The sequence below is a fragment of the Patiria miniata genome, unplaced genomic scaffold (genome assembly GCF_015706575.1).
Source record: "Patiria miniata isolate m_02_andy unplaced genomic scaffold, ASM1570657v1 HiC_scaffold_19, whole genome shotgun sequence".
Taxonomy (NCBI): Eukaryota; Metazoa; Echinodermata; class Asteroidea; order Valvatida; family Asterinidae; genus Patiria; species Patiria miniata.
This window is the reverse complement of record NW_024037057.1, coordinates 2997124-3022710: the sequence shown is the minus strand read 5'-3', so window position 1 is coordinate 3022710 and position 25587 is coordinate 2997124. Positions and strand designations below refer to the sequence as shown.

Sequence of the window (25587 nt, the reverse complement as noted above, 5' to 3'; positions counted from 1 at the left end):
CGGACGAACGGGGAGACATGACGATTTGTTGAGCTACTTTTCCGCAGCTAAAAAAGGAACTCCGAAGTCAAATAGGCCTGTCTGCATACTATAACTGAGCAAGTTGGCAATTTCTCATGTTTTATAAAACCTCAAAATTTCAACAACAGCAAAAGTTTATTTAGCCTACTCGACATGTTTGTTCACTTGACAAAAAACTTTAAAAATACTACATTGTACAACACTACCTTCACACTTTTATTAAATGTGAGATAAAAAAGCAGCATTATGTGGACAAGCGTGACGAGTAAAAACAAAATGTTGGATCGTTACAGGAGCATTTAATTTATCATGCAGTCCTTTAACAAAGTACACATAATCTCAATAGCATACTCGAGCCGGTGTTAGGGCCGAGGGTGAAAAGTCTGTATTCTGTAAATTAAAACGCAACATAATTTTCAAAGGTTCGCATGCAAGATGCGAAGTCGGTTTTCTGCTCCGTGGTTGGCAAACGGTGGTTGTCAAACCGTGGTTGGCAAACCGTGGTTGGCAAACTATGGTTGGCCGTCAATGAAAACAAAATATAAAAAGAAGGAAAAAGAAAGAAAAGGCAGTTGTCAAAGACATACTGAATGACAAAATGTAACTACTAAAAATGGAGGTCCCTCACGTGGCGAGGGTGTAACTGACAACTGCGGAACTCTGGGTAAAGGCTTGTGCTGACTATGGTAACATTTACGAAATATTGCCCCACATCCGGCGGCAGCCATTTTCTGCGGTGGCATTAGGGTTGCAGACCAGTAAATCGGTCTGAAATTGCCTACGCCGGCCAAATCACGATTTGCATGCCCTCAAAATCTTCAAAATTTGAGCATGCTGTGGGCCATGAACTTGAGGGTTTGTAAAAAATATGGGTGGAAGCCGTGCATAGGACTGTGAGCTTGTAGTTCCGTTCAATTTGGATGAAATTGGGGCCCTTAAAGCGCTCTATTTTGCAATGGAGTGTAGGCATCGTTTTTCAAAATGGCGATGGGCTTCAGGACTATTTTCAGGGGTGATCATCTTCGGATGGAAATTTCTCCTAAAAGTCATCAGTTGACCCCCCAAAAATTGAAAAGAAAATGAAAGATGATGAAATAAGCTTTAATTTGATGTATGTCTCGAACACCTTGGAGAGTTGTGAGTATTTTCCCCGAATTTCTGAAGTGGGAGCATTTACCATTGGGATCTGTGGAAGTTTATTTACTGGCCTGCAACCTTAGGCTCGCGCGAGTCGCGCTCAGGTAGTACGCACGCACTTCGGGCTCCTTCAGCCAATAGGAATACCAAAATGTGCGTGCGCGTTGCGCGTGATGAGTGCGAACACCACAGTAAAAGCCGCTTGTGTTTGCCGGATTCCACTGAAGTCTAAAGTGGGGTCTGCAGTCGTCGCGAGCATCTTCTGTTGAAAGCTCGGTCGTTACGGATCAATTCTAACTTGACAAGCCGTCGGCTGACGGCGGGCTTGATGTAGCTACTGCTGGTGAGGAAGGCTACGGATTTGCTAGCGCCCTCTCCCGACAGGGTCCCGGTCAGGATGTATTCTTTGCCGTCTGGAATGGAATTAAAAATAATTGTGAAACATAATAAGGCTGTTGGAAATATCTTCGTTTAGAACAAAACCAGACAATACCCTAATGTTGGATAAAATTGTTTCTGTTGTTGAAAACTTTGTATGAATTTGTAGAAAGTTCTTGAAGGAAGTCCAAATATTATTAATCGCATCTTTCCAAAACAGCTTATTTTTTAAAGACTTGCTTAGTTCAGTATGGACCTAAACTATTTATCAGTTGAAATGGTGTTAATAGCAGAATTGATTCCTAATAACATATTAAGTAAGTAATTCTTGAAACAAAGAAAGTCGTCTGCTGTAAAAATAGCTGTTGAAATTGGATGCTGTTGGAATTGTGTGCACTATAAACGGGGTTATGTTGCCAAAGATATGTCTCTTATGGGACCACGTTCTTCTCAACTCTTTTCTTTTATTTCTACCCTGTTAGGACGTTTCTTGAAAGAGGACTGTTCTCATTAAAGATTGTCAGGAAAATATCTTTGCTGCTTTTTTTTCTACCACATGTATAATATCACTGCAGTTCTTTACTTTTCGTTTCTGCATTCATAACGCTTTAATTTCTACGGAATGTCCCGGTCACGTAACGAAACGAAAGATGTATCCGGTTCACTAGTAAAAACGTCATACACGCGCGCGCACCACACTAGCGCCCATTGGCTAAACACTATAGGGTTGCGTTAACTTCCGGTTCCATTCGTGCATGCTACACCAAATGGCTACACCGTGTGAAGTACGCATGGTTGAATTGAGATGACGTCACACTAACGAGCCGGATAGTGAAATGACCAAGAAAAACTTATACCTTCCAGGTCTTCAAAACAGCGTCCCGAACACCCGTTCGATTCATGGGATCGACTCTTCGCAATGACAAGCGGTTCGTCGAGGAATCGAGATCGCCGGAGTGTCAGACCGTGGCCCTTGTAGCTCCTGGTCAGTTCCAAGACGACGGTCTTCAGTCGACCATCGGAAATCAACTGTCTACGGACGATGCCGGTGATCACTAAAAACACAGAAAGACATCAAAGAGACTGTGTAATTATCCTAATGATTGGGGACAGCATGCACACAAAATTAACACCTGTCCTCAAAGGAAATGCAAAACATCGCAGTCAGTGGAGGATTTTTCCAAATCTCGGTTTCATTTTTGGGTTTGGCTGCATCTCAGGCTCTAAAACCATGCTGTAAGTTGTACTTTTGGATCCAAACAAAAGTACTTCAACTTCTGTCCTCACAATTGGGATTCGATGTGTCTGAAGCAGAAACAAGTGGAGGCACGTCAAGTTGGAGGACCTCGGCTCAGGGACTAAAATCGTGAGTCTGAGGCTTGAAGCCGAAGTTGGAGATGAAGCCGAAATTTGAAACATAAAATTCTACAGGACACTAACCTGGGATGCTAGTACCTTTTAACACACAGTTGGGAACTCGGAACAGGACTATTTTGGTTATAAAGACTTGAAGTTTTGCATGGCGGATGAGGTAAACTAGAAAGTTTGCGGGTAACACCATGTGGAAAGTAATCTCTTCCTGGAAGAAGTGTGGTTCTGAAAAGAACCGGTTGGTTGACTGTAGAACTCACCCTCCTGAGGACGAACAGAGCACACTGTCCGAAACGTTGAGTTCTAAACTCAACCAACCGGTTCTTTTCAGAACCACGCTTCTTCCTAGAGGAAATTAATTTCCACATGGTGTTATCCGCAATCTTTCTACTTCGCTACTTTAGTTGTGATGTCATGTGCAATTTCTTCATGTACCAGCTTGAGTGCTATGAATTCGACGAGAAACTAACTTACCAAAGTCGCTGTCACAGTACGCTTCTGCTAGACTCGGAGTGCCGCAACGTTCGCATGGCTGTTGTGTATCTGGATATAAAATGGTAATAGGCGCCATATTAATTGGCGTAAATTGAGCCACTCTGAGCTCTTAATTTCAGTGTTAAATAAACAACATCAAATGTAGTGGAAATGCGTGTAAAATCTGTCGAAAGCTGACTCAATCTATGGTTTTTGTTTTGCAGGCTCTGTGCCCAGTGTTGCTAATAATTGTGAGGCCGGTGTCTGTCGGCACATTGTGGAAAACATCAACGTCATTGAGGAAAACATCAACTACATGACTGTGTTTACATGACGGTTTTAGCTGAGAAGTGCCAGCTGAGAATCGCAGGCTCTGTGTCGAGAACCCCAAGTTTCGATCATGCCCGATAATTTCCAGCTTTCGACCAATAGTTACCTACTATGAGCCGTCAATTACCGGCTTCGTGCCGACAGTCACCGGCTCTGTGCCGACAGTTACTTGCTTTGTGCTGTCAGTTACCGGCTTTGTGCCGAGATTTGCCGGCATTGTCCCGAGATTAGAATAGCCGATTACTTTACGTGTGTTTTCAGTTTTTTTCCTCAGTCGTGCAATTTAATAATACAGGAGGTGATTCCCAGTCGGGGCACAGCCACCGTGAACATACTCGAACCCAGACTGCCCTCTCTGTACCATATACCCATCTAGGACTCATACAGTAAACAGTTTGTTGAGCTTCGTTACCTGACATGCACGTCTGCGCACACTCCTCCTCAGTCAGGAAGTTATTCCCAGTCGGGCCGCAGCCGCCGTACACGAACTCAACGCATTTCTTGCTCTCTGTGCTGTAGGCCCATCTTGGAATCGAGGCCTTGCAACGCCCCGTGGCGATTGGATGGGAGCAGGGGTCACGTGGTAGCTCGGGGCATTCCCACTGGCACTCGTCGTAGCTGCGGAATCGGTTTGCGTTACCCTGACAACCGTTGTAGATGAACTGTCGGCATAGCTGCGTCTCGGTGTCGTAATACCTATCACGTGACAGAAACATGAAGAGTAGCAAGGTGAGTATTTCGACTGAATAAAACAAACAATCTTTATAGAACTGCTCAGCAGACCAGATTAGTACAAGTAGGCCTATGCAATGCACTTTTTTTGACCAAGTGGTGATGAATATTGAATATTCAGATCAAGAATTCCACAACTTGTGGACAGAGGCGTCAAGCAACATAAAGAAGGCAATGTAGACGAAAATGTTCAGCTTTTTTATATCAGTAGGGGGGTCTATTTCATAGGGATGTGTGTGCATTGCTTTAGTTGTGCTGAAAGAACACTTACTTTTTTGTGATTTGTGGAAAGAACTTTAAAACGGTGCTTGTGTTTACAATTCCGTAACTTAAAAAGTACATGAGTGATTTGAATGATTCTTGTACTATAGAAAGCTAATGAGTTGGGCTTTCATATCCTAGATTTTTGAAAGTGCTACATGCAGAACTTCACTAAAACAATGTTTCCGGCATTTTGGGTTTCGGTTTTTTGGCTCACCCTGTAGTTGCACTCACCATTTAGTTTCCTTTCTCGAGCAGTTCCCCTTGTCCAGCGGCAAGTAGCAGGCATCGGACATCTCTTCTCCATTCGGTTTGGTTGTAACGACGACCTCTTCTTCGCACCGAGGTCCCGTAAACTCGGACGAGCAAATGCACTGGTACTCCCCCTCCAAATCCTCACAGCTACCGCCGTTGTGGCACGGATTGCTAACGCACGGGCTCGCCCTTTTTTCGCAGTGCCTACCCTCCCAGCCTTCTGCGCACGCGCAGAGAACAGCATCACCGTCATCGGGGACGCAAGTGGCGCCATTTTGGCAGACGTTTGGATGTCGCTGGCAAGGGTCTGAAGGTTCAGTGCAGTTCTCGCCTGTTGGTGAATACAGAGAAAAATTGGCAATGAGCCATAATAAAGCAGAATAAAGAGTCGATGGCACTCTTTAAAACAGCGAATGCTGGCTTGAAAATAGTCCAAAGTCGAACTGCAACTCAATTTAAAGTTTCCCCGTTAGATGAAGTTGAATATTCAGTCTTTGGAGACTTGCCAAACGCGTGATTACATGCTAGTTTCTCATGATCAAAACAACAAACCTTTGAAACCATCTGGACACACGCAGCGGAAGCTTTGGTCCTCCTCGACGCATGTCCCACCGTTCATGCAGGCGTGGTTGCCACAACCGTCCGCTGGACTTTCTTGATCGGTACCTAATGAAATCCAGACCAAGTTCGATTGAGGATTATCGGTTGACTAGTTGCTGAATCGTGACACAAGTGGCGCATGCGCGCTAATGTTCGTGCGAGCGCTTCTTTGTCGAAAGATGATTTAACGTCATCATGAATATTCTCGGTCTAGCTCCCTTAAGTTTATAATTGTGCGGCTGTCGACAACCAGTGATGCGACCAACCTCAGCTGGTCCCGCCACTCCACTAGACCCCCTTTAGTTAACTAGCGTGTGTTCGGGCAAAGGCATTCAAACTGTAGCTATCAATGCATGTAGTTTGCGCTCGAACTTACTGAGTCCAAGGGTTGATTCTTGGCCATGCATTTCACCTTCTGTGCGGATCTCAGATCTAACAAGACACCGCTCGGCTCAAACGCCAAGCTTCAGCTTCAGTTCCCTGCATTGTATGTGCGTGTCTTTCAGACAACACATATTCTAGTACAATTTCACTTAAGACTAGCTAACTTATAATTGACTTGTGATTACGTGAATCCTGTGATTACGAGTAAAGACTTGACAAGTGTGATTTGACATCCTCATTCTCATGGTACCTGGTTTCTCTGTCACCGTGACCACGTAGGTTTGCGTCAGGTAACCCTTCGAGTGTCCCCCGAAGCAGACGAATCTCTGGGAGTCCTCCAGCGTTGCCCCGTTAATCTCCAGCCGGGAGCCGCCGTGTGATACTACAGGGTGAAAATGTAAAGCTTTGTTTAAAACTACCATTGGATAAGAAGAAAGTAAAGTATGTCATGATGAAATAGACCCTTTGCATTTTAAGCAGCTATCCTGGAGGGACTGTTTTGTTATTTTATTTCAGTAAAAATGAATAAAGAACAAGGGGTCTAACTCATGCGTTTTCCTGCGGATCAAAAACGTGCCGCAATGTTGGCGCTAAGACAAATGATCTTAATAACTCATTAGGTCTGCGTTTGTCTCTGGTCTGGCATGAAACGACTGAGAATACATGTTTTCCTATTGCCCCAGGAGGAAAATAGATTATGCTGGTATACCTTTCTACTCCTTGGTGGAGAAAGGCAAATATAAGGGTGCATGAAATGGCTTTCTCCGAGGACACAACATACGTTCAGCAGCTGGATTCGAACTCCCGACCCTCTGCCATGAGCTGCTAATCCCTACCAACAAGCCACACTCTCTGTATTGATTGATTTAGTGACTGATTATGTCAGCAAAAACCACATGTAGTAGCCCCCACAGCTTGCTTTCAAAAATTGTTTTATCTGTAAACTCTAAAATATCGGCCTTACCTTGAACAGTTGCTGGGGATATGGCTGGATACTCAATGGAAAGCCTTAATTGTTACAGTCTAGTCAGTTTTTGCTACCATCTTGTTTTACAAATTCGGAAAATGCATCATCGTAGTATTAATACTTATAACTAGCCCTATTGGTATACAGTGAGTATTGCCACGGCAGAAGCCGACTTCATTAAGATCTTAAGGCCACCGTCCCTAGCTTACCTCGTTTGTTATCTGTCGGTGGCACATCGGACCACGGGAGATATCCGACGCCTATCTGCACCATCCAGAAAAGCAAAAGCGGCTCGTCCGCGGACGTGGAGACTTTGCAGTGCAGGACCAAGTCCTGACCAACAACGGCCGATACGTTGACGACGACATCCCCCTGAAGGTACAAATCTGATGACAAGATATAGTCTGTAATCGAAGTAACCAAGGAAGGCACGTGTGTTCTAGCGGTAGGCCTAGAGCATAGGATTCACGATCGTGAGATTGTGTGTTCGAGCCCTGTCGTGGCCAAGCGTGTTGCGCCCTTGAGTAAGGCGCTTTACCTCAATTACTCCCCTCAACCCAGGTGTTAAATGGGTATCGGCATTATTCAATGCTGGGAAGGTAACAGACTCGCTGTGGAGGAGGTGTGGCGATCCCCCACAGCAGCATGTCATGGACTCGAGTCTGGCCAAATCGCTCCAAAAGAGAGATGGGCACTCTGTTCCTGTGAACACAGGTTCGTCCCCTTTACCTTTACTTTTTTTTATTCAACGAACAGAGGTAAAGGTGTGTCTCGGTCGCATTTTGAAAGCTTGTGATTTGATTTGAGACCGGTTGATGTGTGACGACTTGATTGCAAATTGTGAGACAAGACACACCCATGAACTTATATTGATATTGGAGGTTCCGTGCAGGGACATTTTTACAAATTGATGGAGGTCTACTTGTGAGCCCCTGAGGTTGACAGAGCGTGTTTCTGAGGTGTCATTTTGTGTCTTTGTCTTTTATAAAGAGATTGTGGACTTTTCTTGTGCTGTTGCTTCACGTGCCTATATCTTCAGATCACCCAACTTGGATCGCTGATATGGAAGCTTATTTGAAGTTGTGAAGTGAAAATCTGAATGTTGCCATTTCAAACCTGGATGGATATCGAGGGTTCACTTTTAGATGCTGTTGAAAACAGTTACTCCTGAAAATGATTTTGGATCACATTTTGCAATAGCAAAATCCATCAATATACCCACATATTCCGAATTATTAAGTGAAAAATCTATAATGAATGAGAATCTCGCCGTTTCCTCTCCCATGGCCTAGGTTCGAATCCCACTAAAGTTTCAGGGTTTGGATTCCATGTCTGCATCATCTTTTTTTTCCGTTTGTTCAGGCTTCCAATTTGTTTCTAGCAAGTTTTTTGATCGGAAAATATTTGAAAGGGTACTGAAACTGTTAAAGAAGGAGGCTCACCTGAATCTCCAGTGTTGTCAGGGGAAGTTGTAGCTACCGTACCCCTGGTTGTAGGAACTGTTGGTTGTGGTTGTGTGGCTTAAACAAAAACAAACAGAGGAGGTATTAAAATGCAAGTCCCTTTACAATCACGGTAAGAAGTTTGGATGGTGGAGTAATTAACAGTGGAGTGTGTGTGTTTTAAAAACACGGTACTACATGCTTATCTCTTTAAATTGTTTGCATTACTGGTAGATAGTAGATGGTGGTTAATTGCTCGGTCCCATATTTTGAAAGGGTCCTGCAAATGTTCAAGGAGGCCTACCTGGATTTCCAGTGGTTTTAGGGGAAGTTGTAGCTTCTGTTGTCTTGGCAGTAGACACTGTTGTTTGTGGCCGAATGACTTCTAGAAACCGTTAAAAGAAAAGGAGGTATTACAATAAATCTCTTTACAACTACAGTAAAAACAATTTCAGAAGTTTGGATGGTCCAAAATTGATAGCGGAGTGTGTTTGTTGAAAACATGGTACTGCACGTTTGTCTCTTTTGCATGACTGTATTTAAGATGGCACTTCTTGGCAGAACCGAATGGTCGCACTGTACGTTCTGATCAGTATGCTTTGGTGACATATCATGTACGCATCAAATTGTCGACCTTGGAGAAGAGAGTGTTATGGGTTTTTAAATGAATTAAGAAAATATGATGTATTTGGCTTCGTTTAGCTTGTGATCGACTGTTTGGTGTCGTAATCACCTGTGTTGTCACCGGTATCTGCAGCAGGCGTGGTTACTGGCTCTGTCACTGGACGAGTTGTGGTGGATTCATCTGTAATAGAAATGACAATCTAGTCTTCAGAGAAGGATTGAAATGTTTATTTTCCAACCCTTTTTCGAGGCAAGTATGGCATATGATACATTGAGTATGTAGAGATGCAAAGGGGCGTCAGGTTGACGCAGTATTTCTTCGCCTTCCCGTGTGGCCTCGGCCAGAATCCTGCCCAGACCGTCAAGTGGATTTTGTTTTCAGTGCCTATAGACGAATCCTTGCACGTGCCCACTGTACACTCACGAGGCCCCCTTTAATGTAGAAACCATTGTGCATGCTATTATACAAAGCAACTGTCATTATCTGAACAGTAGCTATAGCACAATGCTTTCGCCATTGAAGGGGGCCTCCGTGATAGAATTGACAGCGTGCCCGGATTGGTCTAAACATTATTCAATGCGGGGGTTTCGCCGTGCAACATAATTCCGAGGTTTTTGTAAAATTGTGGAACAGGAATTCGTCGACTTATCTTTGTAGACAGTCTTCTTCAATCTGCACGCGTTCGATCGAAATTGCGCTATGCACGCTTTTGAGAATTCCTCGGTCTCATTAGTATAGTGCTTTTTAGATGAATAAGTATACATGTACATAGATAAATTAAAAAAAAGGAAGGAAGTGAAAGGCCGACAACATGAGAATACATGTGGTCATGAGATTGCTATGTGTCTGTCCGGCCTGTGAGGCTACCAAATTGTTAGCAAAATGACAACCTGATTCTTTTCTTTTCAAATTTCGAGGGCACAAAGTAACCAAATAGAAACCAATTCACTTCGGCCGGAAAACGTTGTATTTAACAAAAGAGCGCTGAATCCTGACGTACGTGCTTCTATATAACAAGACTCGATCGAGATAAGCCTACATCAGGGCCCAATATAAACAATTGCAGGAAACTCGTTGCTGCATCCGGGTTTTAGCCACAAAACCTAGTTGCCCTGACCCACTTAGGCCTATATTTTTCCGTTTTTCATTTTGGCCAAGGCCGGTGCTATATCAATCAGTCAATGACAATGAGTGCGTTATATACAGAGTCCTATGCAGACCACCTTTCTATGCTGCAGGCAAATGTACCCTCGATGAATCGGAACTACAATCGCACATGGGTGTTTATTTTTTCCGAAACACCAAACTAGTAAGAACGCAAAAGTGTAGGACTTTCATGTTTAGGGGATAATACAACGATGGAAAATATTTCTCTTATAATTATGTGACTTGTATACGTTAATTTCAACAAAATTCGCCACACGATTCTGTCTTAAGAGAGACTTTTATCAAAGCCAAAAAAGCCTTGTCATTTGCCTTTCCTACTGGTCTTCCCTATAAAAAAAAAAAACCGAATCGCTTTGGGCTATGCCAGCTAATTTTGCCGAGTTGTACATGTAATATGTTTCAGGTCAGTCCAGTCAGTAAGCAGCTAGCTTGCAGCAGTTGATCAAGTTCAATCTTACATTTGGGAACTCTGACTGTGTTTGTTTGTTTGTCATCATAAGTTGTTGTAAAAGTGAGGGAGGAAACTTCCTAGCGAGCTCCCTTGATGATGGGCCTGACGACTATACACGTACCTGCATTTTCCGTAGTCTCAATGCAAGCCGTTCCACCACAGTGATCCGGGCAGCATCGCTCGGTGCCCGGGCACTCCAGATCAAAGAGGCAGTCAAGGGCACAGACGGACGGGCTGAACATGGAGACTACTGGTTCAGTGGGGCAGGTCCCAGGCTTGGATAGATCTGGAAAGGAGATAGATAAATAAATTATTGTAAAAGAATGTCCCGTTTCAACAACAATGTCAAATTGATTAACCACAACCCCACTTGGTCTCAATGATGTCTACGTCTGCTATAGTCAACAAAACGCATGGAACGAGTTTTGATCTTCAAACTAGCAGTAATTAATCGTAACTCTAACTTATTAACTGAAACAATAATGGGCGTCGCCAGGATTTTTTTCTAGAGGGGGCAAAACATATTTTTTTACAAAAAAAATCCTGTATTTCTCAACATATTCTTGATTTATCAGTTTTAGAGGGGGAGAGGGGGCCAGGGACATTTTTCCCCTTCACCCATTAAATTTACACTATTATGACTTTGCGCCATTTTTTTTTTTTTTTTTTTTTTGCTTTTCCGGGGGGGGGGGCAAGCGGAAACAATGGAAACAATAATTAAGAATCGAATATGTGATATGTATAAAAGCAGATACCCCCCGGGTTATAGCTAATCTGTCAGAGGTATAAGATTTCCGTTGAATATTAATATTAAAGTTTATAGGGCGACGATAGACAGTGGCAAAATTCGTTAATTTAAAACAAAATTTGGAAAAAAAAGTTCTTCAAGTGGTATATGTTGTCTCTTACTTCAATTTCCCTGGAAAAAATTACATAAGAATCCTCCATAAAATTACAAATGATTAAAACACCCTGAAATCTGTATCGCACATCGCTTAACATCAAGTGATCGAAGTTCATATTGAAACTAAAGAATGTAACTAATCAAACACATAATTCTCTCCTTACCTATATCTCCACTGCGAGGGTCCTGCTTTTTCTTACCAACCAATCCAGATACCCCCTTCTCCACGGGATTGCCTCTGACCGACAACAAACACATCATGGCGAGCACAAAAGAAACTTTTAGAATTTTTGTATGCCCCTTCATTTTGGCAAAGGCATACAAACCAAGAACGATCTAACCTTTTGCTGTACACTATTTCTGGATACTATACGACGTTTGCTAGTTCAAACACGATAGGCCTGTTAGTTATTCCCCCGGTGTCACTTGTTCGTTCGAATGACGTTTCGCTGCGGCTGACGTGAACTATAATTTCCAATCCAATCTGCCGTTGTAAAAGTTGCCCAAAATGGCCAACGACGTCGTCCTGTAGTTTGTGATCAACGAAGGTTTTCGTTTGGTTACTCGAAGTCTCCCACTATGTCCTCAGTATTGCCACGGGTAGTTGCGGAAGTTCCACAGCAGATAGATTCCTACTTTTCTAATGCAGCCACACTTTCTTGTCTAGGGTCAATGCCGGAACGTGACCGATAAGGCACGTGTATGCATAGGCTAATATCTTGTCAGACGGGAATTACCGTGACTCGAGATATCCCTCTCACTTCGAATTCAGATTTAGGCAAACAAAGCTGCGGCCTTTTCTTACGATAACTCTTCAATTTGCGTGGTAAGAGCTGAAAATCAAGAGAGCGACTGAAACAGTACGGTGTCAAGTCTCTTTGAACTTCCAAGAATAACCTTTAGTGATCAAGGACCGGATCACAGAGCAGCCTATATCGAACACAATGTGAGTGGGCGAGCATACAGGCCGGATCCGAACCAGCTCTACCAGGAAATGCGTAGTGAACTCGTTCACAAGTTATCAAGCTGGCCTCGTGTCACTGAATCACCACTTCTTGCAATGGACTTCCGCGCCTCACGACCCGCACCTTTCACCCCTTTCTTTTCATCAGGAGTCGCTTGCTTGTTATTACCCAGGAGTATAGATCCTTTGTGTCAGTCAAGGATACAAAACTGACGTCATCCTTGGGAGCACGGCCTTTTGTGTTTCTAACTTGAAGAAAGGATACAAGATTAAGTCACTAGATGCTCGCTGATCGGTGATTCTGATGAGTGGGCATCGACATCTACTGCTGGGGATGTGCTCATGCCATCAGTGCCGGTCAAGTTCCCTATTTATTTGACTGTCGTTCAACCCTAATGATATAATTTGTCTAAGTTCGCACCCAAATCAAAATGAAATTTATAGCAAAGCTATCCTGCCGACTACGCCAAGTGTAGCCGGGGAGAGCGAAAAAAAAAGTTTTAAATGGGTCACTCTCCACCCAACCAAGTGGTTCCACTAAAAATGAAATTTGGGTAAAGCGAAATCGTCTGGTTGTCTCAAAATATGACAATACGTATATAAACAAATTTCGAGTAAGAGTAAGTACTAAAACCCGACCTGGTTACATTATGTTGTTTGTATTCAGGCAAAAGTACGCATGAGCACACACGAACTGCATGTTCTTACAAACCATGCATCGCAAAAATACCGGCGGGCTACACGCAGCACGATTCTTCGCTTGCCTGCGTCCGGCAGATCCCCGCACGTGCACGGATGCGCATCACAACATCAATCCCAGCAGCATGCGCTAGTGTGTTCAATGATAATCTGGTCATTTCTTGGAAGACACAAGGATTTGTTGTGCCCCAATGGTGTGAGTCACAGAGTTGTGACAAAGGTTTTCTCGACATTCTTTGCTGACAATTTCCAAGGCACAAATGAAAAGTATATAGGCCTACATGTACCATGAAGCAATAAAAAGTTTACAAGCTGGTATCAATTAATTACATAACAGGTAACACTGATGTTTTCACCGCAAACTTTATTTTCAACTGCGGAAACTCTCAGGGAGCCATTGTGTCGATTACGTACGAGTCAAACTTGGTCACGCAATCGCACTCATCTCGCACGGCATTGTACAGAATATAGAGTAACTTAGTAATAATCTAGCCAACAGTCAACCGCGTACCAATATAAAGTAGGGTACTGAAATAGTCGCATTGAAATATCCGAATGGACTTTATTCACGTGTCAGCCATATTAAATTGAAAGCGAGGTAAAACTCTTTACTATTGGAACTTGCAAGTATGAATGAGAGCAATAAAATAAAAGCTCATTACAAAGTTATACCCGACTCTGTTCTGATGAATAATTCAAAATGTGTGATCATTAAACATAGCCTAATGTCTTAAGCCACATTCCAAGTGAGGCTTGGAACGCACTCACATCATAAAATAGTCTGGCACCATCCCATTCAACAGTTTACAATTTATAAAATAGATTCAGCGAACAATACCAAAAATGGTTCCTCGTGAATATGGTCTACAGACTAACCCTTATATAACTATGTTGACTTTTTCAAACTTCAGTGCAGTTTTGGATGTACTAAGCAAGATACTCGTCAAGCTCTGTTCTACATAGTCTAACTACTTATAATGAAAATACATACAGCTGGTTCCTTGTAACACAAGTAATATACAACAAATAAGAAGATAAGCCTTAGTTTCAGACATCGATCGTTAAAACCAACGAATACAGTTCATATACGAGTTTACTTGAGTGACTGATTAAGTACAATTCTAGGGAAACATATAAGGCACGTTTTTAACACGGTTGTGACGTAAAACTATTTGGTTTTCAGAATACTTGGGCTTGAAAATTTCATTTCCCTTAAAGGGAAAATACAACATTTGCAAACATAAAAACACGAAATGATCAAATTATCACGGAATACCTTACTGAATTGTTAGGGAATGACAGTCTAAAGCATCCTGTTTAAATCGTGGCTCCTGGTGTGCTGACATTTTCAAGAAAACGTGTATTTTTCCAAAGCTGGTCGGCCGACCAGCGTTGGAAAAAAAACTGGCTTTTTTTTCAAAAACTGTACCTAATTTTTCATATCGCATTTTCTTTGCAACTGATTACACACCTGTGAAGGGGTACAAGCCTGTTAGACTGATTCTTTGACCTTACAATTCCCCAAGGTCTATAAATTGATCCGTTTCATCTCAAGTGGGGTCAGGGAACCAGACTACAAGAACATTGGTTTTCTTGGTTTTTCCAGCATCTACAAGCCCAAAACATGAAACAAGTCAGTTTAACAATATTTGCTATGTCAAGCTAATCCTCCAAATCCATTGTTTTCTGAAAATTGAAGCAAAAACAAATGTTGTACATTCCCTTTAAAAGCCTACTGTATAATGGTTTAGAATTATATCATGTTTCTAAGTTATGCATATCTTTGCTTGTAATACAAGTACAATTAACATAACCTCCATGACACTAACATTTTATCTCGCATTCGTCACATTCGTGTTTTTTTACTTTGAAGGTGGGTATGCTAAAACACATAAACGACTGCCTTTGTTTCAGCAGAAGACTTGCGTTAAAAATGCTGAATTCATGTCTTGTCGAAAACAACTCAGAAAACTAAACTTTTAAAAACACAAATTCTGGAAAATAACAATTGGAGTTGTAACTTGCAGTCAAGTTCTAAAAGTCAATCACGACCGTTTAGACTAATCAATCACAAATCATGCAGTCTCAGGTGAACCAATTAACAAGCTATAGGTAAACTGCTGAATAAGAAAGTTAGCCCAGTGTCATTTCACGTTATTTGTGATGACTTGTGATTGACTTGTGATGGACTTTTCGCTTTGAGTTAGTTGGAATTGACCTGGCTCTATCTTTACTAAGTGCATGTATAATCAAACGTATAACCGAATTGAACAATATTGTACTACTAAAACAAAAATACAAATAATAAAGAGCTGTCCAACGCTTCATGAAATCGACGTTTCAACACATGCATTTTGTCTGTATACAAGCAGAGAACAAACAGTCATTCTTTTTATCTCAGTTTTTTCACACTGGGTGAGTTCAACTGGGTCAAACGGACGCGAAGGTTCAAACTCCAACTTCCTTTCCTATACGTGGCTATATAGACTTCCTTCCAGCCGTCACTATTTGTGCCAAGATGGTGAGATGGGCGGGGACGGCATACCCTCTTTTGAGCACTGTAACAAAGAGTATTGTGACGTCATTATGACGACAGAAATATTAGTATTACAATAAACGTATAAAAATTTCAAAGGTATGGCCAAAAAAAAAAAAAATTGACCTCACTAATAGATCGATTGCATACAGCTGCCATCTTGGAGGCGTGTTTTGTTATGCTAATTTATTAACAATGAATGCACAATAGGTCTACTCGTGCCTATATCCCTGTTGAACAAAAGCACACACCTCATGCTGCCGTGCAGTGCGAACGAGCTACAGGTCAATCGTGCACTGTCCGCTGAAGCGAAACATTAAAACCCGAATCTGTTCACACTGCACTGTACTACCCCTCATAGAGTTCAAATTTAACATTACACTGATGTATTCATAAGATGGAATGTTTGCGTCGGGCTGATGTAAATCAAACTAGGGTTGGCCTTCATCGACGTATAAACACTGTATACTCAGTGTGTTACCTCCCGAGTGAAAGTTGGAAAAATCACTCGGGTGGGACTCGATCGAACCCACGACCTCCTGCTTTCTAGAGCAGATGTCTTACCACTCGACCACCGAGATCGGTTGGCTGGTTCGAAACTGATGTACATAGCAGCGGGTACCGCAATAACTATTTATAAGATAAGATTTTTGCGTCGGGGTGATGTCGGGGTGAAACTAGGTTTGCCCTTCACCGAACGTATAAACACTGTATACTCAGTGTGTTACCTCCCGAGTGAAAGTTGGAAAAAATCACTCGGGTGGGACTAGCCTTGACCAAGGCGTTGGGCTTATCGATTCGCCGATAAAAAAAATCGCCGATAAGAAAATCCCTAATCAACTTGGCAAGGCATAATTGCGTGCACATATCGATGCCCGTACGCTGCTAGTGAGAAAGCAACTTGTACCATACAGCAAGGCTATGCTTGTACATGTACGTACGCACGTACATGTACATCACACACGTACTCGTACAACAGCCATGCACGTACACACAGTACTGTACATGTACATGTACATGTACATGTACATGCATGAGCTAGTCCGCGTAACCCAACGCCTTGATGGTTTTGAGTTGACCCAGCAAAACCTATTACGGTAATGAGGTACCACCCCCGCGTATATACTGAATTCTCATTGGTCAGCCCGCGATAGGCTAACAAACACGTCGCATCCGCGAAGAAACGCTGCAATGGCGGCCCGTTGCTGTGGGTGAAAGTCGTTCAGTCCCAGTCTGTCCGAAGCAGTATTGAAGGCTCCAACGAATTCTGCAGGTAATGCTGTCATTAGACGATCGTTGCCCACTCAAATGGATTCATTACACGAGCCGAAAAACTCGAATCAATGTCAAATTGTTGAAAAAGTGACGAACATTTCGCTCTCGCTAAAAAGACATGGAAGACGCCATGATGACTAATGCATTATGCATGCCGCGCGACGTCACATGATTCTTGTGAAGCTTACGATTGGTCAGCTTAGAAATGAATTAATCATACTATTGGGAAGGTTGTTTCATGTGATTGGTCCAAGACGAACCTACATAATCATCACGGCATACCCGCATACCTGAAGCCCGCCCATTTTTTTCCAAAACTGGACGAAAAAGTAAAGAAAGACATTAAACCCGGAAGTTGCAGACCCAACAAGGCGGTCGTTCGACAGGCCACGCGGCGCGTATATCCCCCACACGTACGTACGTACACCCACACGCAGAACATAGTAGGCCTACATTTACTGCCTTATTACACCATGCGTACAGTCCGTACTCACGTGTTTGTGCTTGCTGGTTGTGTTAGTACCAAACCGTTCGTACGGAAAAGGGTCGGTGGTACGGTACACGCACGGACAAGGGTCGGTGGTACACGCACGTAGCCGCGTTGATTGTGGGTGCAGGGCCCGATTATCTCCCTTCGACAAAAAGCCGAGAGACCGCATTGAACAAGGCTAGGGTGGGACTTGAACCCACGACCTCCTGCTTTCTAGTGCAGACATCTTACCACTCGACTACCGAGCTAACGGGATCGGTTGGCTGGTTCGAATGTGATGAACATAGCAGCGGGTACCACATTAACTATTTATAAGATAAGATTTTTTTTGCGTCGGGGTGATGTAAATCAAACCACGTCGGTGAAGGGCAAAACCTAGTTTAATTTACACTGATGTAGTGTAAAATTTGGACTCTTCGAAATATGGACTCCTTAGCTTATTGCGCATGCCTAATTGAAGATAATTGGGACAGACAGGTCACGTGTGGGGAGGTAAAAGAGACCAGCTTTCATAGGCGTTCAAATTTTACACTACACCGGCTATACTTGTACTCACAGGCGTGTCGAGTGTGATGGTGTCCAGCGGGTATTTCTGGTAGTAGCCGATGAGGGCGTCGAGGTCGGCAAAGTCTCGGTCACGGATCTTGAGCGTCCGGCCAGTCTTACGGATGTCGTAATCAACCACCATGCCGTTGTCACTTAAAATCAATGACAAACCGAATTCAGCTTAACATATTGGATACAAGACTTTGATAAGACGGTGATGATGAGTAGTAGAAGGGCGACAAAGGTATGACCCCCCCCCCCCAAAGTTGACCTCAAATTTTAATAAATCGATTGCATATTGTAGTGTTACCGTGACGGACGCATATGCAGTGGTACAGGTTCGATATGGAGAGGGCATTGAGCTTTTGTTCTTTGGCAAGACACTTTACTTTTTACGTTGCCACGGGTATTATGCAAGGAGGAATAGATCCTTATCATGCTGCCACCATTTCAGTCACGTTGTTCAGTCACGTTGTTAGGCAACAATGGGAAGGGTATAGGGAGATGGGGGGGGGGGTTACCCCTCTGTCTCATATCGTGCTGGGTATATCAAATGAAGTCATTCCTTTGTTCTTGTTCACCCGTTACTTGTGACTAGACTTCTGTGAAAGGACTTGTGTTTTATAAAACAAAGAACTTGTAATGGACTTGTGGTGGACTCCACTAACAACACCGTTGCCTATCTGCTGGCTTGTCTGTTCATTTGTTGACCGCAAAGTCGAAGCTAAAGTGTCCGTCACTTTCGTTTATCAAAAAAGAATAAACTTTCGTTTATTACAAAAGGACAGTTTAATTGAAGAGCTAGGGTACGTGTGGAAAATGTTTTTTTTTTATTTCAGTATCGATCGGCTTACTTCATGGAGATGACGTAGCTTCCTCTAGATGTCTCGTTGTCTCGCACCAGGAAAGTACCGGACATTGTACCGGCAAGTCTCTCGTGAGCAACATCCTTCGTCACCTTCCCGAAATACCAAGCACTGTCGCGATTGAAAAAAAGAAAGATATCAAATCGCTCTAATCTTTTCTTGATATCCGGAATGCACTCTTGGAAAATCACAGTCAAAAACACTGACTAGTTTCTAGTTATTGTGAGAACGACTAGCATTATTCAAGGAAGTGCGCCCTCGCGTGACGAAGTTTGACGTGCGAGGGCGCTCTGAATGAATTTCAACCACAGCCGTAACCAAAACAACGCCGCGAAACATTGACCACATAAGTCTTGAACCGAGACTAATTCAGTATCGGTGAACAATGCACGCTGAAAGAACATCTGGAATGATAAACGCTACGCTCAGCCTGTGTTTTCAGACAGGTTTTTAGTGTGTTTGTTAGCGCGATACACAGAAGGAATTATGGAAACGTTCAGCTGTGGCAACTAACCCACAGCTGCATTGGTAAAATAATTCACGAACAATAAACACGAAGTAAATGTTATTTATCTCAATACTGATTTCCATATGAATACATCAGAGTTAAATAAATGCCAAATTAATCTGATTACCAAGAAAAAGACAGGGGAACGAGACAAATCGTTCATTACGAAAAAAAGAACATTTCTGATTCTAGTCATTTGTTTACATTGTACCTTCAGAGTTTTAAGTCGGCCACTTTCTGTTTTTAAAAGGCATATAGTTTATTTTACAAAGACAAAATGTCAATATTGTCTGACCTGTGGGGAAAGCAAACGGAATGGATATTTCCTTTAACAATATGTCTGAACCTGACAAAACAGAAATAAGGTTGCACTACACCAAGTACGTGCTCATATATAGGAAACAACGTAAAAAAGGACACAAAGGGCTACAATAATATTGGACTACAAAGGCCTTTGGGATCACAATATATAAATGAGCTCGCACCCCTTCATTTACAGCTTTTTGGTGGTATGCACCCATCCGGACTGTACACCAAAATATCTTCATGCCCCTTCATTACATCTGTTACACGCCCCAACTAAAGACGATGGTCCCATCTTAAGTTGGGACCATCCCAACTGAAGTGTAGCCCAAGCTATAGACGATGGTCCCATCTTAAGTTGGGACCATCCCATCTGAAGTGTGGCCCCAGCTATAGACGATGGTCCCATCTTTATAGTTGGGACCATCCCATCTGAAGTGTAGCCCAAGCTATAGAGGATGGTTTCATCTTCGACCATCCCAACTAAAGTGTGGCCCCAGCTATAGACGATGGACCCATCTTAATAGTTGGGATTATCCCGATTGAAGTGTGGCCCTAGCTATAGACGATGGTTCCATCTTAATAGTTGGGACCATCTCATCTGCATGAAGTGTAGCCCAAGCTATAGAGGATGGTCCCATCTTGGACCATCCCAATTGAAGTGTGGCCCAAGCTATAGACGATGGTCCCATCTTAATAGTTGGGACCATCCCATCTGCATGAAGTGTAGCCCAAGCTATAGAGGATGGTCCCATCTTGGACCATCCCAATTGAAGTGTGGCCCAAGCTATAGACGATGGTCCCATCTTAATAGTTGGGACCATCCCATCTGCATGAAGTGTAGCCCAAGCTATAGAGGATGGTCCCATCTTGGACCATCCCAATTGAAGTGTGGCCCCAGCTATAGACGATGGTCCCATCTTAATAGTTGGGACCATCCCATCTGCATGAAGTGTAGCCCAAGCTATAGAGGATGGTCCCATCTTGGACCATCCCAATTGAAGTGTGGCCCCAGCTATAGACGAAGGTCCCATCTTAATAGTTGGGACCATCCCATCTGCATGAAGTGTAGCCCAAGCTATAGAGGATGGTCCCATCTTGGACCATCCCAATTGAAGTGTGGCCCCAGCTATAGACGATGGTCCCATCTTAATAGTTGGGACCATCCCATCTGAAGTGTAACCCAGTCTATAGACGATGGTCCCATCTTAAGTTGGGACCATCCCATCTGAAGTGTAGCCCAAGCTATAGACGATGGTTCCATCTTAAGTTGGGACCATCCCAACTGAAGTGTAGCCCAAGCTAAAGACGATGGTCCCATCTTAATAGTTGGGACCATCCCAATTGAAGTATGGCCCCAGCTATAGACGATGGTCCCATCTTACGTTGGGACCATCCCATCTGAAGTGTAGCCCAAGCTATAGACCATGGTCCCATCTTAAGTTGGGACCATCCCAACTGAAGTGTAGCCCAATCTATAGACGATGGTCCCATCTTAATAGTTGGGACCATCCCAACTGAAGTGTAGCCCAAGCTATAGACGATGGTCCCATCTTAAGTTGGGGCCATCCCATCTGAAGTGTAGCCCAATCTATAGACGATGGTCCCATCTTAAGTTGGGACCATCCCATCTGAAGTGTAGCCCAATCTGTAGACGATGGTCCCATCTAAATAGTTGGGACCATCCCAACTGAAGTGTGGCCTCAGCTATAGACGATGGTCTCATCTTAAGTTGGGACCATCCCAACCGAAGTGCTCCAGTTGAGTTGGGACGGCCCTAACTTAATAAGTTGGGACCCATGGTCTAGTTGGCGCGTAACACATGGTTTAGTTAATGGTGTGGCAATCATGGACACAAGCCATAGGGTGGCAGCATGAGGTTGTTTAAAGGGTCCAATGATGAACTGAATTTTTCTGAGGAATAAATTTTGTGCAAGTTTTGGTTATTGAAAATATTTGCGAGAAAAGTTTGCTTATTGGCACCATGTACTGATACATCGAATCACCAAAGAAAATCTACGACGGTGAAATATCCAAAACCTTTGTGCTGAAATAGCTGTAACATTGATGTTTCTGCCAAAAATCACATCACACTCTTGCTCATGAATATAGAAATTCGCATGAGCATACAAAAAACCGCTACCAAAATACCCTTGAAAATGGCAAAACGAAAATTGAAAACAGGTTCAATGGGACACAAAGGTGCATTTCCAAGGATTGCATTGCTCTTTAAGACCCTTGCATATTTTATAAAGGGGAGGATGGGTTGCACTCAACCCATGGCCTATCTACCCAATGTCAAGTGCTTGTAAGTTCGGCACAACAGCCATCCACAATACAAAATTCGAACCCCCTTTTGACAAAATCAACACAGCCAACAGAACAAAGTACACCCGTGACTTCAGCTCGTAAATTACAGTTGAGGGCTAAGTGGGTCAATATCCGTAAAACGTGTCAGATGCCACGTCTGATCAAACAGCAGATTTTAGGTAAACAAAATAAAATGCCGTAAAATATTTTAACCTTATTTCATGGCGGTGCAAAGCAGAAAGTATTCCCTACTTTACCAGAAATTATTCCTTCTATAGTTTATTTCATGCGCTACGCAAAAATCATCTGGGAACCAGTTTATACAAGGTATACAGGGTGAGTCAAAATAGGGGGCGCCATTTGGGTTTCCTCTTTTTGACTCACCCTGTATAGGCTTCCAATAACTTTAGATGCTTTGATTTCGTGTTAGGCAGCGCCATGAAATTGGCTACTTGGTACTCCAATTCACATCATACAATATATAGGGCGGTGCAAAAAGGAGGAAACCAACTTTTGACAGGAATTTTAACCTACTTACTGAACTTATCTGAACTGTTTTTTTTTTTTACAATGTAGTGAAGTATAGCTCTTCAACCATACGTGGTGAAAAATATCTTTACTAAAAAAAGCAAGAATAGTGTTATTATGCTAATTTGAATACAAGTCACCAAAATCACTGTTGTCCACGTGTAAGTCTAGTGTAGTGTTTTTTGCCTTCATATCAAGTTCCGGAGCTCAGTCAAGCGGATAGATCAAGCCGTCCGTACACATATATATGCATTGGCAATCATTGTTTTCGTCACTTATGTGTAAAGATCAATACTTTAATACCGCTAAATTGAATTTTTGAAATATACTCAACTAGTAGGTGAAAATTGCTGTCAAAAGTGGGTTTCCTTCTTTTTGCACCACCGTGTAGTGCAGAGCAGTCAAACGCATTCAAAATACATGAAAACCCCAAACTCTGTATTTTTAATTTGCACTTGGTCAGTCGCCAGCTGTGCAGTAGTACTTTTAACCCGTAGTGAAAAAGGATTTAAAGTACTTTTTTCAACGGGAGCCACCTCAGAAAATTACACAGTGGTTTACTCAGCTACCACTTCTGCATAGAAATCACTGCATGTCCGCATGGCATATATGCTCCACTTCCTCCATGGGAACCCTTTGGCATGACACGGATCAACGATCATTGGGCAAGGGCCCAATATATTATTTTGTATCGGTAGAAACGTCGGTTTTCTTGGCATAAAAGATATAAATCAAATTAGGTTTTGCCCTTTACCGACGTTTATATACACTGTATACTCAGTGTATTACCTCCCGAGTGAAATTTGGGGGAAATTACTCGGGTCGGATTCGAACCCACGACCTCATGCTTTCTAGTGCAGACATCTTACCACTCGACCACTGAGCTAACGGGATCGGTTGGCTGGTTCGAATCAGAACTGGTTCGATTCGAACCAGCCAACCGATATAAACGTCGGTGAAGGGCAAAACCTAATTTGATTTACATCACCCCGACGCAAAAATTCCATCTTATGAATGAAAGATACTTTCATACAAATTAGGTTTTTGGCCTTCCCCGACGTTTAAACACTGTATACTCAGTGTGTATACTCAGTGTTACCTCCCGAAGGGCAAAAACCTAATTTGATTTATATCACCCCGACGCAAAATTCCATCATATAATACTTTCATATAGTAGCCTACTACACCACAACAGCAGATGTAAAGGTAGCAGCAATGAAAAGGCACTGTACAAAACAGTAGCATTTAGTGTGAGCCGTGTATACGTGGTATCAACATTACATTGGACGACTGACCCAATATAAATACTGCAAAGTGTTCTTTGATAATTAATTAACACCACGTGTCTTTGCAATTGCGGGTTAATTACCAGCCGTGTTGTACGTGTATCGTACAGCCATCAGTTAGTACCTTAATTTATTAAGAACATGAGATATGACTGAGCAAAAAATGTTATAATTATTACAGATGCCGTTGGTTATATTTTTGCCGAACATGCGCCCCTCCCTTTCTACACGACTGAAAGATACATGCCTATACCGGCACGTAAAATAAAAATAAAAGAACTTACATAAACACTATATATAATACATATTTGTAAATAAAACTCTGCTAAGATAAAGGTCAGGAATCCGAGACTCAAAATATACTTACGGTATCTCTTTAGCCATGCTTGGTTGGTTGGTTGCAGCCTCGACGATGGAACTAATTTTAAGGCCGCAGCTTCCAGATCAACAGACCAACTAACAATTCACACGCAGCCCTCCAGAAATTCCCAGCAAAATTCAATAAAACTCCAACTCGCCAACCGAAAACAACCCGAGACGATTTTCAGAAACAGAAAACCCCTGTTGTGCGCGCGAAAAAGCCAAGGTTTGTTTACGCTTATATGCATGAGCAGGGCGCAGTATAAATGGATACGCTATAGTTTACGCACTAGAAGAGTCAAGTGCAAAGTGCCACACACAGCGATAGCTGATAGGTGTACGTGCACAAAAACATCGCATAGAAAAAATGCATTCATCGGAGAAAAGTCCAAAGCTTACGCAGTGAATGGATTGATTTTCAACGCATTTTTGCACCTGTGCAACGATCTCGTTGTGTGTGTACACAATGAGGCTGCTTTGGTGTCTTTTTGTGTAAAATATGAATGGAAGGAATTCCAGGTCATGTTTTTATTGATTGCAGTAGCTATATTTTCCCGGGGACCTTCTGCAAAATTTTGGAACGGAAGAACAGCAGTGATTTGCCGTGTTTAGGGATGAAACTGAATGATCGCATTTAACTAATAGTCGATATTGGAAAAGATAGATATTGTCGAATGCGTTCCCAAAACATCCCGACCTTTTGTCGAGGCGACAGTGGGGGTAAATTGGATCATCGCACAAAAATATAACCATATTTACATACAGTGGTAGTGAGGAAATCTGGATGTTGGTATATAATGTTTACCCCTCCCCACCGTTAATTGTTACCTTCTTTGGAAGTTTCTTGATTTAGCAGGCAATTGATGCAGGCAAAATTGCACACTGTAGCATAGTATGCCATAAATGCTCAACAGTCACACACGGCATATACTATGCAGGGTTTACATTCTGCCCCGCGGCGAAATCTGAACCCATATTCTTCTTGGCGAACTGGATCTCAGTCATCCACTGAAAAGGAAACACCAATATAGTATAAGCAGAAAGAAATAATCACTCTTTTAAAAAATGCCACAATGCTTTTATATAAGTTTAAAAAAAAGAAGGATTACTCACATTAATGTCATCCATTGGCCTTTACTGCATTCACAGGTGAAAAGTAGTGGTCAGGTTCTACCCGAGCCTTTTCAGACGAAAATGTGTTTCTTACTTTGGACGAAGTCATTTCCAAGTCGATCACATGTCAATCACAAGACCCAAGGAAATGGGATGAAGAACGACAAGGGTTTGAGTGCCTTTAGCAGTATAGTTGAACAGCTTAATCACTTGACTTGAAACTGGATGACTTGCTTTTGACCTGTGATGACTTGGTGTGATACTGTTTGTGTACTTAGTACACCAACAATCTTGACGCCCACTT

General features: G+C 42.6%; 2 protein-coding genes across 3 annotated transcripts; both read right to left on the bottom strand.

Moving 5' to 3' along the window:
- Positions 1 to 1266: 1266 nt before the first annotated feature.
- On the bottom strand, positions 1267 to 13177 carry LOC119725329 (protein crumbs-like). Of its 2 annotated transcripts, XM_038196720.1 has the most exons (13): positions 11664 to 13176; positions 10717 to 10881; positions 9086 to 9157; positions 8657 to 8737; positions 8353 to 8430; positions 7120 to 7296; positions 6194 to 6325; positions 5512 to 5625; positions 4939 to 5290; positions 4124 to 4407; positions 3382 to 3450; positions 2394 to 2591; positions 1267 to 1571 (listed from the first exon to the last, which is right to left on the bottom strand). In XM_038196720.1, exons 1-13 carry the CDS (start codon positions 11803 to 11805, stop codon positions 1387 to 1389), a joined length of 2049 nt encoding a protein of 682 aa, XP_038052648.1. In that variant the 5' UTR covers positions 11806 to 13176; the 3' UTR covers positions 1267 to 1386. The 2 variants fall into 2 exon arrangements, with proteins under 2 accessions (XP_038052648.1, XP_038052649.1); XM_038196721.1 differs by lacking the exon at positions 8353 to 8430 and having other exon boundaries at positions 11664 to 13177.
- A 1676-nt stretch (positions 13178 to 14853) lies between these two features.
- LOC119725328 (crk-like protein) lies at positions 14854 to 24541 on the bottom strand. Its single transcript, XM_038196719.1, has 4 exons — positions 24178 to 24541; positions 18864 to 18986; positions 18020 to 18161; positions 14854 to 15720 (listed from the first exon to the last, which is right to left on the bottom strand). Exons 1-4 carry the CDS (start codon positions 24192 to 24194, stop codon positions 15667 to 15669), a joined length of 336 nt encoding a protein of 111 aa, XP_038052647.1. The 5' UTR covers positions 24195 to 24541; the 3' UTR covers positions 14854 to 15666.
- Positions 24542 to 25587: the final 1046 nt, after the last annotated feature.

What these genes read in the sequence shown, in the direction of transcription:
- LOC119725329 (XM_038196720.1), bottom strand. Translation starts at nt 11,805, where the DNA reads ATGAAGGGGCATACAAAAATTCTAAAAGTTTCTTTTGTGCTCGCCATG. An exon ending in CCCTCGCAGTGGAGATATAG is followed by an intron (nt 10,882 to 11,663) that starts GTAAGGAGAGAA and finishes TCTCCTTTCCAG; the next exon opens with ATCTATCCAAGCCTGGGACC. An exon ending in GTACTGTGACAGCGACTTTG is followed by an intron (nt 2,592 to 3,381) that starts GTAAGTTAGTTT and finishes CTGTGTTTTTAG; the next exon opens with TGATCACCGGCATCGTCCGT.
- LOC119725328 (XM_038196719.1), bottom strand. An exon ending in AGCTACGTCATCTCCATGAA is followed by an intron (nt 18,162 to 18,863) that starts GTAAGCCGATCG and finishes ATTGATTTTAAG; the next exon opens with TGACAACGGCATGGTGGTTG. An exon ending in CCATCACACTCGACACGCCT is followed by an intron (nt 15,721 to 18,019) that starts GTGAGTACAAGT and finishes TCTTTGTTACAG; the next exon opens with TGCTCAAAAGAGGGTATGCC.